We start from the raw sequence: 15463 nt of genomic DNA, 5'->3' as shown, positions 1-15463 counted from the left end.
TGAGAGTGGGATGTCTCTCTGACGCATTTATAAAAGCAGAGGGGGGGGGGAGACTGCTGTAAACGGACACATCTGAAAGACTTTATTTTTAAGCGTAGAGGCCTGTTGTGGGAGATATCTATGAGCATCTAAGCGATTAAACAGCGGAAAGCAATTTTCAGAGCCGGGGAGAAAGCGATTTTATATTGAAAATAAAGCGTTAAAATGGAGGACACTCCAAAAAAGTTGGTGAAAACAATTCCGAGAAGAAGGGAAGTAGACATTATTGCACTTATAGCAGAAGCCACCAAGCCGATTCTGGAGCAACTTGTTGGTATTAACCATCAGCTTGCCAAGATAAATCAACAATTTGTGTCCTGGCAGCTCCAGTTGGCAACGATAGCAGAAAAAATGGAACTGAGGACTTTTAAAGCGAAAGAGATGGACACTAAATTTAACAGCAATTTCAACAAGAAAAGGAGGAAAAATACAAGAGAGATAGGAAAGATTTACAAGGACTTAACTCCTTCCTTGCAAGTGTTCTCAGGAAGTGTCACTTCAAATCCTGCTGAGAGAAAAGAGCTTGAATTTGCCTTCACAATCAAGAAACTTTTGAGATGCCACTGGGCCCCGAGGGTGAGACCAGAGAGGAGGCTCAAGATTGGCAGTTTTATCCTTTTGAAGACGGAGGAAGACTGGGCTGCAGAATCTGGAGTGAACGTCTAAGAAGCTATTAAGATTTTAGAGAGTCTTAGTGTAGATGTAAAGGCGGAAGGACTCTGAAAATTGCCTTTATGAAGCGAGCTGGAGGAGATGCTCGGAAAATCTCCTCATAACAAGTAACAAACAAACTAACATATAAGCTTAGAAAGACAGGTTCTCACAAAGTATATTGTTTATTAACAGCTTTTTTTTTAAATTACTAACGGTAGCTTAACAGGGAATGATCTCCTAACCTTGGGTTTTTAGTGTAGTGTGGGTTGCTTTTCTTTCTCCCTAGTGGTAGTTAAAAAGATTCCCTTGCTTGAAAGCCAGTCGAATCCGACTCTAGGGTTGCGGTGCTCATCTCCATTTCAAAGCCGAAGAGCCAGCGCTGTCCAAAGACATTTCTGTGGTCATGTGGCTGGCATGACTAAACACCAAGGTGCACGGAACGCTGTTACCTTCCCACTGAAGTGGTACCTATTTATCTATTTGCAATTTCTTGCTTTCGAACTGCTAGGTTGGCAGGAGCTGGAACTAGAGACAGGAGCTCACTCCGTCATGCGGCACACTCGGGTCTCGAACTGCTGAACTACTGACCTTCCACAGCCTGCAGTTCAGTCTTAACCACTTGAGCCACCGCAGCTCCAATGGTAGTTACCCTTTCCCTTTTTTTTCTTGGTAGTTTTTGTAGTATTTAAAAAAATAAAAAATCCCCTCTGGGGACTTAAAAAAAAAAAAGAGACTGCCATATTTTTCTGCTGCTCTTTGAATTACAAAAGTTCTAAATTCTGATGGGGACACATTTAACTACCAATGGCTTTTATGTTAACAGGGAAAAGGGAATGTTATGGCTAGTATCCCTGGTGCAATCTGCAGCCAGGTTTTTAAAATCGAACATCCATGGATCCAATTAAGGGAGCAATCCTACGCAAATCTACGTTTAATAAACTCTGTGTTATTGGATAGCTTTTGCCCCCAGAAAAGTGCCTTTAGGATTGCAGCCTAAATTTTCAACACCCATCTGTCCATTCTAATACTCCTCCTCATACTAGGCGCTTCTTCACCACGTCCTGAATGATCTTTTTTCTCCACTCGCCCTTTGTTTAGTACTAAACGTCCAATCTGAGGAACGGTTCTGAGAAACTCAAAAGCTTGATATTTTGTAAAGTTGTGGATGATCCTACTAAAACAATCATAAATAGGGTTGCCAGCTTTGGGTTGGAAAATACCTGGAGATGTTGGGGGTGGACCGTGATGAGGGCGGGCTCTGGGAAGGAGGATAGAGTCCACCTTCCAAAGCGGCCATTTTCTCCAGGCGAACTGATCTCTGATCTCCAGGAGATCTCCAGCCACCACCCAGAGGTCGGCAACCCTAATAATAAAATAGGGATGTTTTAGATTCTTTTCCGCAGCAACTCAAAACGCTCCAATAGATCCATGATCCATATCGCAGAGCCAGCAACGAATAGTTCTCCGCAAGGCACTTGAAAACGAACCCAAAAGGAACACGTCTCTCATACCTGCCGTCCCTGAAAAACAACCCTACTCTCAGCACTGTTCTTCTAATCAACATTGGCAGTCCGAGACAGCCCAAACACATAGAAACAAAGCATAGTTGCCGTACAACATGGCGGCACCCACAATTACCGGAAGTGTTTGAGTTGTACAAGGACGTTCAACCCCCCTGTAAGAGCTCGAAAGTGTTCGTTGGTTAACAAGCTCCGACAAGCGTGCGGACCACAAGGCACATGTTCCTTCCGTATGAAACAAAGCGGCCAATAATACACCCACGAACACTGTCTTTATTGATAGATACGATTTTGTTGAGAGATGTGAGGGTCCCAGAAGGATAAGAGAGGTGAGTGTGTTGGGGGGAGGGGGAGAGATTCGCTGGAAACAGATGCTGTTGAGTTTGTTATTACTTGGTATTTTATTAGAGTTCCTTTCCTTGATTTCATTTCCAAACACAGTTTTAAGGCGGCTATAAATTTCAAAATGGTGTGTGTGTGTGTTTGTGTTTGAGTGCGTGCGAAGGCAGCCGGCCGGGCTTCAGATGGAAGAGTTGTTTACCCTCTAGAATCGCGGTATTCTGCGCAGGAGGAGAACTGCTCTTCTTAATATCGCGGAAGCAGAATCTGCTTGGACAGGAGGGACATACTATAAATGTTCGGTTCGGGCTTTTCCCTCCCTCTACTGCCTCTCTTATCAGGGTCCGCTGACAAAAGGGGGCATAAAACAAATTTTGAGTCCAGTGGCACCTGTAAGACCAACAGAAGACCAACAAAGGGGGACATAGCGAGGAAAAACGTGTCAGGATTATAAATGATGTTGATACCGAACAAGAATCATGTTATGTATCGCTGAAAGGTTTCGAGAAATAGAGCCGAAGTTAGACCTCGCCGTAATACAGTTTTGAACCAACAGACACTTCATGTGGAACACGAATGCATAAATCCATGAAACGGCATAAGGGGAATAAGCAACCCTAAGCCGGTCTACTTGGAAGTAAGTCCCACTTTATTCAGTGAGACTTATCCTCCAGAAAGTAATTAAAAATTTCAACCAAGGTCCCCGGAGAGGTTTCAAGGAAACAAAATGCCTGTAAAAATGTGGCGCATTCTCATTTTGGGAACAATCCTGAACAGTTTGACTTGGAAGTATTTCCCATATGATTCAATGGCACTTCCTGGAAAGTGGCTTTAGGATTGTGACCTTTGTCACCAGCACTGTCAATTAAATTCCAGACCAATTCTATGCCTGCTTATTCAGAAAGAAATCCTACTGATTTCAGTGTGGCATACTCCGAGTCCTGACTAAGTGCGCAAAGAGCTACAGCAGCTTTTTAATGAAAAACCCACAACTTGAGAGCTTATTCATGTAGCCCCTGCCATAATGACATATTTAATCTGAATCTTGGTGAAGGGGCACCAGGCTGCATTGTTAGTGTCAGGATGGGCCCCTGTTCACTAAAGTTCAGGGTCCGTACATGTTGCCTCCTCCCCAGATTATCCACCTGCTCAATGTTACCCACTTAATTCATGTAATAGAGCTGTAAACAGTACTGCAGGCACTCCCAGTAAATCTCAGGTGTTTTAGCATTCAGGTAATCAAAATGTATTAAAATAATCCCTATATATTATTGTGTGTTAAAGTTGTGCTTTGTATCTTGATCCACCTAGTTAAAAGAAAATAAACTAAACTTTTACTTGGCCAGCCCTAATGATAACTTTCAGCATTGACATTTTAGATTGTTTTTACTGTATGTAAAAACACAGTATTGGGGAAGGAGATTAGGCAAAAAATGGGTAGCAAGTAGTTCAAACTGTCTATTTTTCTAAAATGTTCAGGTGGGAAAAACCTAAGCTGTGGATAGTTGTTAGGTAGTTCTCACTAAGATGGTAAACCTGTGTCTGGACTGAGCTGTTTCAATTATTTTGCTTAGCCTGATATGCTAGTTTTCTCTGTGTGAGGAATTTTTGTGTGAATGGATATGTGAGCTCCCAAATGGAATCTAAAGTGATACAACTGGAATACTTTTATTTATTTATGTAAAATGTTTATGTACTTTTGGTACCTCAGAGACATCCTTGCCTCAGTAAGAACTAACTCTTAGTTGCATCAGTGCAGATCTCAGGGGTTGGCTGAACCAGTCTATATTGGTACAACTGACATCTAGTCATAATGAGATATAACCAATGTTTTTATGTAACATCATCAAGTAGCTACAGTAGCTACAGAAGGAAGGAAACCAAAGCCAAGCCCTGTCATCTAAAAATGCACCACACAGATAAGGAAAAAGTGTGCATACCTTGTGCAGATTGTCCTTATAACTATTTTCTTTCCAGAAAGTCTTACTATTTTCTGTTGGATTTATTCCCAACCTATGGTTGGAATCCTATGCACAGGTTTCTAGCAGTAATCTAATTGAATATAATGGGATGTACTAAAGTGTAAATGTGCATGGATTGGGTTAGAAGGTTGCAAATGGATGTACACTTACCTTGAGTAAGTTCCACTGAGGTCAGTGGGACCTGCTTCTGAGTGAACAGCTCTAGGGTCAGAGCAGTGAAGCCAGTTAAAATTGATCCTGAGTGTTTTAATTCTTGAGTGTTTTTAAATCTGCAATTTGTATATTTTAACCTGTGTTTTAATTTTGTTAATTTTGGACTGGTCCTCATAACGTGGTAGCTGCATTGTTAGTTGCCTTGAGCCCAAGGAGATAAGGTGGGAAAGAAATATTTTATAATCATTATGATTAATTGTGATGTTTTATATTCATGCTGCTTTTATGTATTTTAAACTATCATGTAAGCTGCCCTGATCCTGCTTTGGCGGGGAGGGCAGGAAATAACAACAACAACAACAACAACAATAATAATAATAATATAACATCACATCACAGTTTGAATCAATTTGAACTCAGGCTGGTTGAAGCAGCTCAGCTCATATCAATTCATAAAGCACTATTATGTCATGATCAATTTCTGGTCTGAGTATGTCCTTGTTGGCTGTATCTTCTCTTTCATAAACAGCCCAAATTTGTCAGCTCTTGTATGTCTCATGTATATATGTTCCCCATAATATTCTTTGCAGGTTAGAAATCTGAAGCTGTAAGAGAGGTGAAGCTGTAAGAGAGATGAGCGATGCCTAGACAAACAACAGTTGCTGTTGTTGTGGCCACTCTGTTGGGTGTTACAGCAGGAGGCCTGTTGTTCTGGAAAGTTACCCGACGTCGGAAAGACAAAGCTTACATCCCATTTAAACGAGGAGGGGCTGTCGAAGAACATGGAAAGGAAGATCTCCCAGAAGAAAAGTTTCTTCCGCTCTTCTCCTCTACCACTGTCCCCTGGGTGGAAAAGATTCTTGGGGGAGAAATAGTGATTGTTTCTGATGCAGAGGATTGGAATAGGCTGGAACCCTTACTAAAGAAGGAGCTGGAGCACTGTCCAGTCCTTGGAATCGACTGTGAATGGGTAAGGCTTAAATGTGGACAAGTCTGTTCTAAGTCCTTTGTTTTTAGCAGTTCACTCTCCCATGATGCTGAAAGTTCAGGTGGGACAGAAAAGAGGCAGTACATTTTAGCACCTAAACAACTAGTTACAGCATAGTTTTGGAAGATATATGGAGAGATTTTGATGCAGTTGCACTGATAGCTCTGACTTTATAGAGGTGCGCTCCTCTTTTGTTCCATAAAGTTTTATAAGGAAAAAAATAGGGAAGAAACATTGTACAACCAATTCATTTAACAATAAGCCAACAAAGCAAAATTAAGCAAAATATTATGTCTGATGACAGGAATAATCTTTACTGAAAATTAATGATTTCCTCAATGAGTTCAGCATTGTCAGCACAGTAGCTTTTCATACCACAACTGTTATCTTCTATGCTGTTGTGGCATGGAGTTCGGCTAGATAAACTTGTGTTTTCTCTTTCTCTTTTTTGACAGGTCTCTATCAAAGGGAAGGCCAAGCCTGTCTCTCTTCTGCAAATGGCAACCTGTGGTGGTCTTTGTGCCCTCCTTCGCTTACCTAGGCTGACCAGTGGTGAGCAGGTTCTTCCAAAGACCTTGCTGGACATCCTAGCAGATGGTGGCATCCTGAAAGTTGGGGTGGGGTGCTGGGAAGATTCCTGCAAGTTGCTTCATGACTACGGGGTAACAGTCAAAGGGAGTGTTGACCTCCGGTACCTGGCCATGAGACAAAGGTTTGTATAATAGCAGGAAAGTTGTTCACTGTGGCAGGGGCAGAGAGAAGGAATACAGTCATGCTTCTTGAATATCTGAAAGTCATTGATTGCCAGAAAAGGATGTCAGTATAACGTTGTGTTCCCTACAGACAGTGTTGGATATTGGAAAGCGGTAAGTGTTGCTTATTTTGGATAACAATTTTTATTTGTATTAAATTTATAATTTTGTTACAAGTGCAGTCTCTCCTCTTTTTAATCAACTGACCGCAAATGTAAAGGGGCTTCAAGAAGAAGTTAGTATTACTGAACATTTTTAGATCTCAGATAGCTAAGCTAACTAGCAAGCTATTTGCCAAAGGAGCACTACACAGAGATGGCACTTCCTTATAGCAGTCACTGAAACAATTTCCATTGGAGCGTTTGTATGGATGAGATTAATTTTCTTTTCTTTCCATTTGCAAAATCTGAAGTAAGTCCCTCCCACCAAATGGACTCAGCCTCAAATCTCTAGCGGAAAGGATCCTGAACTACTCACTTGACAAATCTCTTCACCTGAGGTGCAGCAACTGGGAGAGCGAGCAACTAACCGAAGAACAGGTTTGTTTTTGCACTGTGAATATTGATTATATCCCACATTTCAACCCTTCCAGCCCAAGGGGGTTGCTAGCAAAATAAAAACATGCATTGAAAAACACAAGAACTCACCTTGGGGTTAAAAAGCATCAGTTAAAAACCTGGGTGGAAAAGAATGTTTTATCCTGGCTTCTAAAACTGGCAAGGCTCATAGCAACAGAATAATCTTCTTGGATAATTTCCTGGTCATTCTCATTGACTGTTCAATTTCTCTATAGTTCAAGTTTTCCCTTTGGGCAAAAAGAAAACAAGGGGTTAGATTTGCAAAGGCTTTGACTGAAGCACTTGTTAATGATTTTCTTCATGGGAAGGAACTGCATGGTACCGGGGGTAAACCTGACTAGGGTAAACCTGTTTGAATAGCTGCTGTAGCGACATATCCCCTTAAAGAGCCACCACCACAAACAGCTGGTCAACAGTAACTCAGGGCAGCTCTTGGGTGGCAGGTCCCAACCACACCAATAGGCTGAGTGTCTCCCTGTCTCTCATGGGGAGAATTGTCTTTGTGAAGGCCAGGAGCAGATGTGCTCAGGATCTGCAAGGACATCTGTGGCTACCATCTCCAGGCCTAGTGGGAGGGGATCTGGCAAGAAGAGGAGGCAGAGGAACAGGGTGCAGACAGACTCCCTCTCCCCTCCATCTGATGCCATAGGAGGGAGGCTCTGGAGGCTGAGCCAGGAGGTGTGGGGGGAGTCAGGACTTGCCCCCATTTTACAATGGATCTAGGGATGAAATCAAGGCTAGAGAAAGTTGCTATAATGGGGATGCAAATAGGGTGAGTCTATATATTTGAAAATGTTTCCCCGCCTCTCCAGTACCTCAGGGCTGCTCATGATAAAAGCTAAATTCTGTATCTATACAGTGAGCAATCCCCCAAAGGAGGAGCAAATGGAACACCTCAGGGAAAAACCTGAGCACCTAAAACTGTAACCAGCACTAAAAACCAGAATTCACCCTGTGGGTTCCCATGAAGGATGACTTTATAGGCTTTTCTAAAAGCCAGTAGAGTCTGAGCATTCATTTTCCATTTCAGGAAGCCGGCTCCATCAGGCAGGGACAGCAACAAAAAAAGTCTTGCCGGATCCATTGGTTTGTTTATCCAAAGGAATTGCTCAGGTGAACCAAGTTGTTGTGCAGCCTTTGAGCTTCAGAGAGTTTGAGGTCGGCATTGCCTCAGATAGAGTAGAGGCGACACCCTCATTCATTGTGATCCATTCTTTTTTTTACTTGTGTGTGTTCATTAGGGTCCTCACGCATATCACTGTGTAATGTAATGCAAAGGCTCTTCCTTTCTCCCCAGATCGCTTATGCGGCCAGGGATGCCCAGGTGTCGGTCGCTCTGTTCCTGCATCTGCTGAGACTTCCCTTTGTCCCTCGAGTGGAAAGAAGCGAGTGTGCTCCTCTCGGTTGGGAAAAGGGCCTAAGAAAGTGTCAGGATTTAGTGGATGTGCCCTTCAAAGGAAGAAAGAGTAGTTGCCTTGGTGATGATGAGAGCCCAGAAGGAGACTTGCCGCAAAAAACAAAGAATCAGAAGTCACCACTGTGTAATGAGCAGTCCCCAGTCAGCCAGCCGGGGAAGGACCCTCGGAAGCACAAGCGGAAGCCCCTGGGAGTAGGATATTCTGCTAGGTAATTATATACCCCCTTATTCTTCAGCTCTTCAGTAGGAAGAAAGCCTGAAGGGTTATTTATTTGTTTTGGTTTGGCTTCAGTAGCCAGCTCTGGAGCACCTCACTGGAGATGCAAAGTTAATTCTTGTTGGTGCTCCCCTTGGCCAAAGTACTAACATGAGAGGGGTGAGGGAGGGACCTATCATCTTGTGAGGGGACGGATGCAGTTCCCTCAGAGGAGGGGTGTCTGATGTCGCTTTGACCTTCAAAGAAGGTTGAATTACCACCAGAGCACTGCATGAAGTCAAGGATAATTCCTTCCCCAGCTTCATGTATTTGCGGAAGGCTGAGGCCTCACCAGTGCCACATTGAGCTCCTGATTTGCTGAATACTTTGGAAACAAAACTACAGGATTTAGGTGCCAGTGCTATTTAATTATATTATAGGTGGATTTGCATACAATAAGGTCAGATGCCACTGTGTACAGGATATGACTAATGAAAGGTCATGCTTGTGATACGATAATCTTTGTTTTCACAGGAAATCTCCCCTGTATGACAATTGCTTCTTGTATGCACCAGATGGGCAACCTCTATGCACTTGCGATCGCAAGAAGGCCCAGTGGTATCTTGACAAGGGCATTGCAGGTATGTGAGCCTTTTCTTTTCCTGTTCTGCAAGAATTGCTGGGAAGGGTGTGGGAAGCAGTAAGTGTGAAAAGCAGCTCTTTTTATTTATTCATTCATTTTTTTGGTCAAGATTATGGTAAGTTAGTAACATTGCCTGTGAAAAAGCCCCAAGCTGTTTAATGCAGATCAGCACCGCAACCTTAGTATAAATAATTTTGTTTTCATAGAAGACCAACAAAAACAAACCTACATACATACATATAAATTGGGGATTACATTTAGCATGTTATTTTTTCTATTACATTACCTCATACAATATCTAATTATATATTTTGCTTCTTAATTTTTCCACACCATGTAAATTTGAATAAACCTTTGTTCATAACTAAAAATATAGTTCATATTTTCTTCTGATTTGGTTGTATGTTCATATGGTTTATTTATTATGTTCTTCCATCCACATAAAACCTTGACCATTTGTGTTCTCAAATTTTTGTTCGTTTTGTCCTCTCAAAATTAAAGTTAATTTGTCCATGTAGCACAGCAACCTTGATGTGACCTTTGGACCACATCTGCAAGCCAGTCTGGTAGGGAACAGATGTTCTGCCCATCCACTCCACTCAAACTCCACTGAGCCACCTACTGCATATACTTTAGTGAACCCTCTTTCATTTTATAACTCTCTTGTGGCTGCAGGATGCCTGTGCCTCTCTGCCTTTTCCTCCTGAGGTGGGATCTCTTTGTCTCAGCCTGGATGCGAGCAGAGAGTTAAGCTATGGCAACCAAACTGTTAATAGACACTTTTGGGGGGAGGTGCTGTGTCTCAGTGGTATAGCATATGTTTTGCAAGCAGAAGGACCCAGGTTCAGTCCCTGGCATCTCCAGTTACAAAATGATCAGATAGTAGGTAATGAGAAAGACCTCTAGCTGAGACCCTGAAGAGCCCCTGCCAGTCAGGTTAGACAATATTGAGTTTGATAGACCAGTGGTCTGACTCATGTATTCATGTGTACTAAACATTTTGGCGTGCAAAACAAGATTCACCCTATCCTTCCCATGCTACCTAGTTTTGAACTCTATGCATTTACTATTTTGTGTAACCCAGTATTTCATTTCATCCCACAGTTATCCTTCAGACATTAATTCTCTTTCCCTCTGTCTCTCTGGTTGTCCTAGAGTTGGTGGGTACAGACCCATTTATTGTGAAGCTACAGTTTGAACCTTCTGGGCGCCCTGAATCTCAGGTGGATTATTATTTAACAGTTAAAGAGAACATGTGTGTTGTTTGTGGCAAGACAGAGTCTTATATTCGGTGAGTTCTCTAGTATGCCGATGAAAGTATATTTATTTGACACAGCAAAACACCAGAGCTTATGTTGGAGTCCTTTTATTTCAGTAGCATTGAATCCTATTAATATGTATCACACGATGGATCATTCCTTGGTAAATAGGGCCCAGTCCTACAAATAGATATGCAATATATAGTTATATAGTTACGCAGTGCACTGAACATTTTATCTTAATGTCACAACCTCATATGATTATTTGCCCAACCACACAATCACTTATGACCATATGAGATCATACATCACAGAAATATATATGAAGTCTAGTGTTTTCCACGTGGTAACCGGCTTGTGTAGTTGTGTAGCTTCCCCATTGCAGCTGCAACTGCTGATACAGCACAGTGGCAATGGGACTTCCACATGGCAGGTTTCTCTGTAGTTTTCCTGCCCCAGTCCCCTGGCAGCGACCATTCACACACACACACACACCCCAAGCACTACCAGACCATTTCAGGGTTTGTTTTTTTTTAAACTCGCAATTGACTATTGTTATAGCACTCTGTGTGTTGGTTTCTCTGGATTTTAAAAATGAAAGCTAGGAAGAGTAAGTCTCTACCCTCTTTTGTTAAAGACACACGTCTTTTCCCTTCTAAGTCTGCAATGAAAGGGGCTAGATATTTACTTTTTAAAAAATGAAAGCTGGGAATTCAGAGAATGTGATACACAGACCGTTATAATGTTATTCTGTTGCTATTTTTAAGAAAGCCTCCTGGTGGCCAGTGGACCACTGTGGGGATGGGGCATTAAACCAGATATATGAAACATGGAGGAAAAATGTTTTCTGGTTTCCTAATGTAAACTTTTTCCCTGTGAAAGAATCGGCAGATGCCATTGTGACATCAAAATGTGGATACATAAGCAGAGTTGGGGCTGTGCATGCCGAGGTTGAGTGAGTGGAACAGAATCTGCGTGCCCCTTTTAAAGTGGCTCTTCTGCATTCTCATTTTCATTGCTTGCATGCCCCTATTTTTGGGGGGGGTGTTATTTTTCACACATGTTTTGCTCCCTCTAGTGGTCACTTGACATTACATCTCCATATCTCTGTCATATGTCCCTGCAGTTTTAAAGTGGAGGGAAATATGCTGAAGATACAGCAATGTAATATTGAAATGACCACTAGAGAGAGCAAAACGTGCAGAAAAGAAAAAGAAATAAAGCAATAGGGGCATGTAACAACAAAAATGAGAGTGTGGAAGAGCCCACAGTGGTCTGATCTGCAGCATAAGAACATAAGAGAAGCCAATGTTGGATCAGGCCAATGGCCCATCCAGTCCAATACTCTGTCACACAGTGGCCAATTTTTTTTTAATCAGCTAACATAACACCTCCAGTAATACAGCTGGCTGTTCAAAACAATTGCCCTATTTCTTCAACAGAAAGAACATAGTGCCTCATGAATATCGGAGACACTTCCCCATCCAGATGAAGGACCACAACTCTCACGATGTGCTCCTCCTCTGCACTGCCTGTCATGCTATTTCCAATTACTATGACAACCATCTGAAGCAGAAGTTGGCCGAGGAGTTTGGTGCCCCCATTGGCTGTGAGGAAGGCGTCCGCCTGCTTGAAGATCCTGTCCGCAGGCAAGTCCGTTCAGGTGCTAGGGCCCTTCTGAATGCAGATGGCCTGCCTGATGCCAGGAAAGAGGAACTGTTACAGGTGGTCAAGGACTACTTTCACTCTGTGACAGTTTCTCAAGAGATGCTGCAAGAAGCAGCTGGACTGGAAACCAGGTACATTTAACATTACTGATTTGGACTGCAGATTACAGTTGGCTGTGTGCCAAGATTTAAATTCAAGCCAACAGGCCAGGCTTTACTGCCTTCCTATTATGGTCTGATTATTTGCATTAACCTCAAGGCTTGTTCATTTGGTGCCCCACCCTCCTCTTGGTCAAGCCCACCTCTGTCTTCATGGGCAGAGCCTGATTTGGAACTCTGTCTCTAGCTGAGGTCCTGATCTCAAGAGCCATCCCACTGTAGTGAGTGAAGTATGAGAGGTGGTGGATTTAAAGGGACCATGTTCACAGCAAAAAGGGGGAGACAATGTGATTTAAAAGTGCATCATATATAGGGGTACCTCTTTCCCCTCTCTTTGGTCATAGAACATAATTTTAATAAACGGCATAGTATATCTGGTTTTAAGGTGATCTACAGGAGGCCTAGGCAGAGTTGCACACTTCTACGCCCATCGATTTAGGGCTTAAAAGGGTTTAACTGTTTAGGACTGCACTGCGATTTGCCTGATTTTTCTCAATGTGATGGAATCAGAATTCTTTTCGAGAGCTTCACCCATCATTGCCATTGTCCGTTCGTAGAACAAACAGGACTTCAAAATGGTTTCAGGAGTACCTTTAAAGAGGCCAAAATGTAATAGTCCTGAAGGTTGCTTGGGTCATCTGTGAAGTTCTGTGCTTTTCTGAATCCAAGTTTTATTTTCCCCTTTCAGGATTTGTAATGAGACCTACATGCCACATGGTCTGAAAGTAGTACAGTGTTTTGCCAAAGGGGGTCTCTGCTCCCTCATGCAGCTGGAGAGACGATGGCGCCAGCACTTCTTGGACACTATGCAGCCCAAGCACCTCCCAAAACAGTGGTCTGTTGATCACAATCATGAGAAACTTATCCGAAAGTATGGAGAGGATCTCCAGGTTGAATTGTCTTGAAAGCTGGAGCTTCCAGGAGATATTTGTCGACTGATGTGGTGGATGAACTTAGAAAACATAACTGATGTCTCCTGTTCTCCTTCAGTCTCCCATACTGGTTGTGCTAAATTGGACTTGCCCCCTTCTACTAAGTTTGACCATTCTGTCAAAGTCAGTACTGGCTACTCAGATTGGTGGTGGGTCTCCAGGGTCCCGAGCAAAAGCCTTCCATATCATCACTTGCTTGATCCACATAAATGGAGATGCTGGGAACCAAACCTGGATCCTTCTCTACCCACTGAGCCAGCCCCTCACCGAAATTGATTAGGAACTTGTTATTTGTGTTGGTTGACAAAACTGTAGCAAGGTTAATTCTAAAATGTCTTTTAAATTTTTAATTACAATTTGAATGGGCTTAGTTGGATGGGATCGCCAAGAGTCGGACACGACTGAATGGCTAACTGCAACACTAGTTGGATACTCTGCTTCTTGTTCTACGAAGACTTGGGCTGGTGAATTCTGGTTGATTAACTACCAGTGTACCATGAAGGCCACTGGTGGCAGGGGAAAATATTGTTGCCAAGTAACAGATATGCCCCTTCTGACCCCAAGCACCACAGGGTGCTGAAGCATGATGTCTTAGCTCTAGTACTTTGGTATCAGGCAAAAACCTTGTGCAGCATGTCTCACAGGAGGAGACCTAGCAGGATGCCGTGGTGCTATGGGACATGTTGGATTTGTGCCTAGTGCTTTGACTTCCCCTTCAAGAACCTGGCACACTCTTCTCAGCCAGGGTCACACACTTAACCAGTGGCAACCAGGAACAAAAGAAGGAACTGTTAATGTATTTTCAGTGCTTTTTTGTGTTAAAGAAGTGCCACTATTCATGTATAATGTTATGCTGATTTCTACCAGTTCTCCTCTCAGGACGTGGGAGTGCCCCACAAAAGGTGCTGGTACTCAGTACAGGTGAGTACTGCCACAGACGAAGGTCCCGGGGGGTATTCAGAAACCACAAAGCCAGTTTTCCAGGTCACTCCTTATTTGAAATGGTTAGGTAAAAGAATGTGAATGTTTGTTACTTTCTGTCAACTGCTCTCATTACTGAGGAAAGTAAGTAGCAAATAGCAGCTGTAAACAGCCTTAACTCCATTTCATAACCGCCCTTTCTCCCCAAAAGCCTGAGGGTATCTTGAGTTGCTGGGCACTTTCCCATCGTCCTTTGCAAGGCAGGAAATAGACTGCAACCTTCCTTCTCTTCTCTAGGTGGTGCCCTCATCCTTCAGTTCTTTTCTTGCCTTGGTAGAGACAGCAAAGATATTAAAATGCACTTATGTAAATTCTTTTCTGGGGCTCTCTGTTTGCAGTGTTAATTCTCCCCCTCCCCCTTTATCTTAATATTTATGCCTTCATACGTCTTCACACTTTCTTTTCTAAAGCATGAATTTTTGTCAGTCACTAGGCCTTTTCCATTTATTTTTCCTTCCCTACTCAGAGGGCTCAGAGCATTTGAACTTTTTTTCAGCAAACCAGAAGGAAACTTTCAGTGAGAGAATTATCTTTTCTTGAAAAAAAGAAAAAGAAATATATATCTTCATGAGGCAAGAAATTAAGTGCACACTTATGTCAGATTAACACTTTAAATACTGAAAAACCATATGCAAAAAAAATTATATCTCCTAACATATCTCAAATGTAACTGAATACATGAAGTTCAAAACAAATCAGGTTTCAATTAATTGTCTCAGAATGAATTAGAAAGTTTTGGAAGCCCAACATACACACACAGAAATCTCACTTAGATCCTTTAACTGTCCTACAGAAACCCAATTTGACTTGTGTAGGATGCTTTTTGTCAGAATCATGACAGTTTCCAATTTTTATGTCTCTTTCTAACTTTAATATGTGATTGTCTTCTAGGTAATATGATTGGTCCTTTATACTGTAGTGAAGTCATCTTGCAAGCGCATCTTGATACTTGCTTGTTATCTACTTTAGCAAGATTAAAAGGTTTAAATTAACTCTTATTTGCAATTAAAATAACAATAAATGTTCCATTTCTTCAGTTGCTTTAATTAACTGTTAGTAGAGAAAAAAATCATACACTTTCATCCTGAACAGCTGCTGAACTGTTCATATTATCGGATTTATTTGCTTGGGATCAGCTATAGGACAACATCATCCCAAGAGAACTATTTTACCATCATTGTATATATTTGGGGACCATCCTGCT

At 42.2% G+C, this 15463-nt stretch overlaps 1 protein-coding gene across 2 annotated transcripts; it reads left to right on the top strand.

The window, feature by feature from the left end:
• Window positions 1–2468: 2468 nt before the first annotated feature.
• On the top strand, window positions 2469–15226 carry EXD2 (exonuclease 3'-5' domain containing 2). 2 transcript variants are annotated; one of them, XM_015413296.1, is made up of 9 exons: window positions 2469–2542; window positions 5278–5657; window positions 6131–6387; window positions 6840–6966; window positions 8303–8631; window positions 9153–9259; window positions 10417–10552; window positions 11963–12169; window positions 13035–15226. In XM_015413296.1, exons 2-9 carry the CDS (start codon window positions 5328–5330, stop codon window positions 13249–13251), a joined length of 1710 nt encoding a protein of 569 aa, XP_015268782.1. In that variant the 5' UTR covers window positions 2469–2542; window positions 5278–5327; the 3' UTR covers window positions 13252–15226. The 2 variants fall into 2 exon arrangements, with proteins under 2 accessions (XP_015268782.1, XP_015268781.1); XM_015413295.1 differs by having other exon boundaries at window positions 11963–12319.
• The last annotated feature ends 237 nt before the right edge of the window (window positions 15227–15463 follow it).

This window comes from Gekko japonicus, unplaced genomic scaffold, assembly GCF_001447785.1.
Source record: "Gekko japonicus isolate JY-2015 unplaced genomic scaffold, Gekko_japonicus_V1.1 scaffold32, whole genome shotgun sequence".
Taxonomy (NCBI): Eukaryota; Metazoa; Chordata; class Lepidosauria; order Squamata; family Gekkonidae; genus Gekko; species Gekko japonicus.
This window is presented reverse-complemented; position numbering and strand designations above follow the sequence as displayed.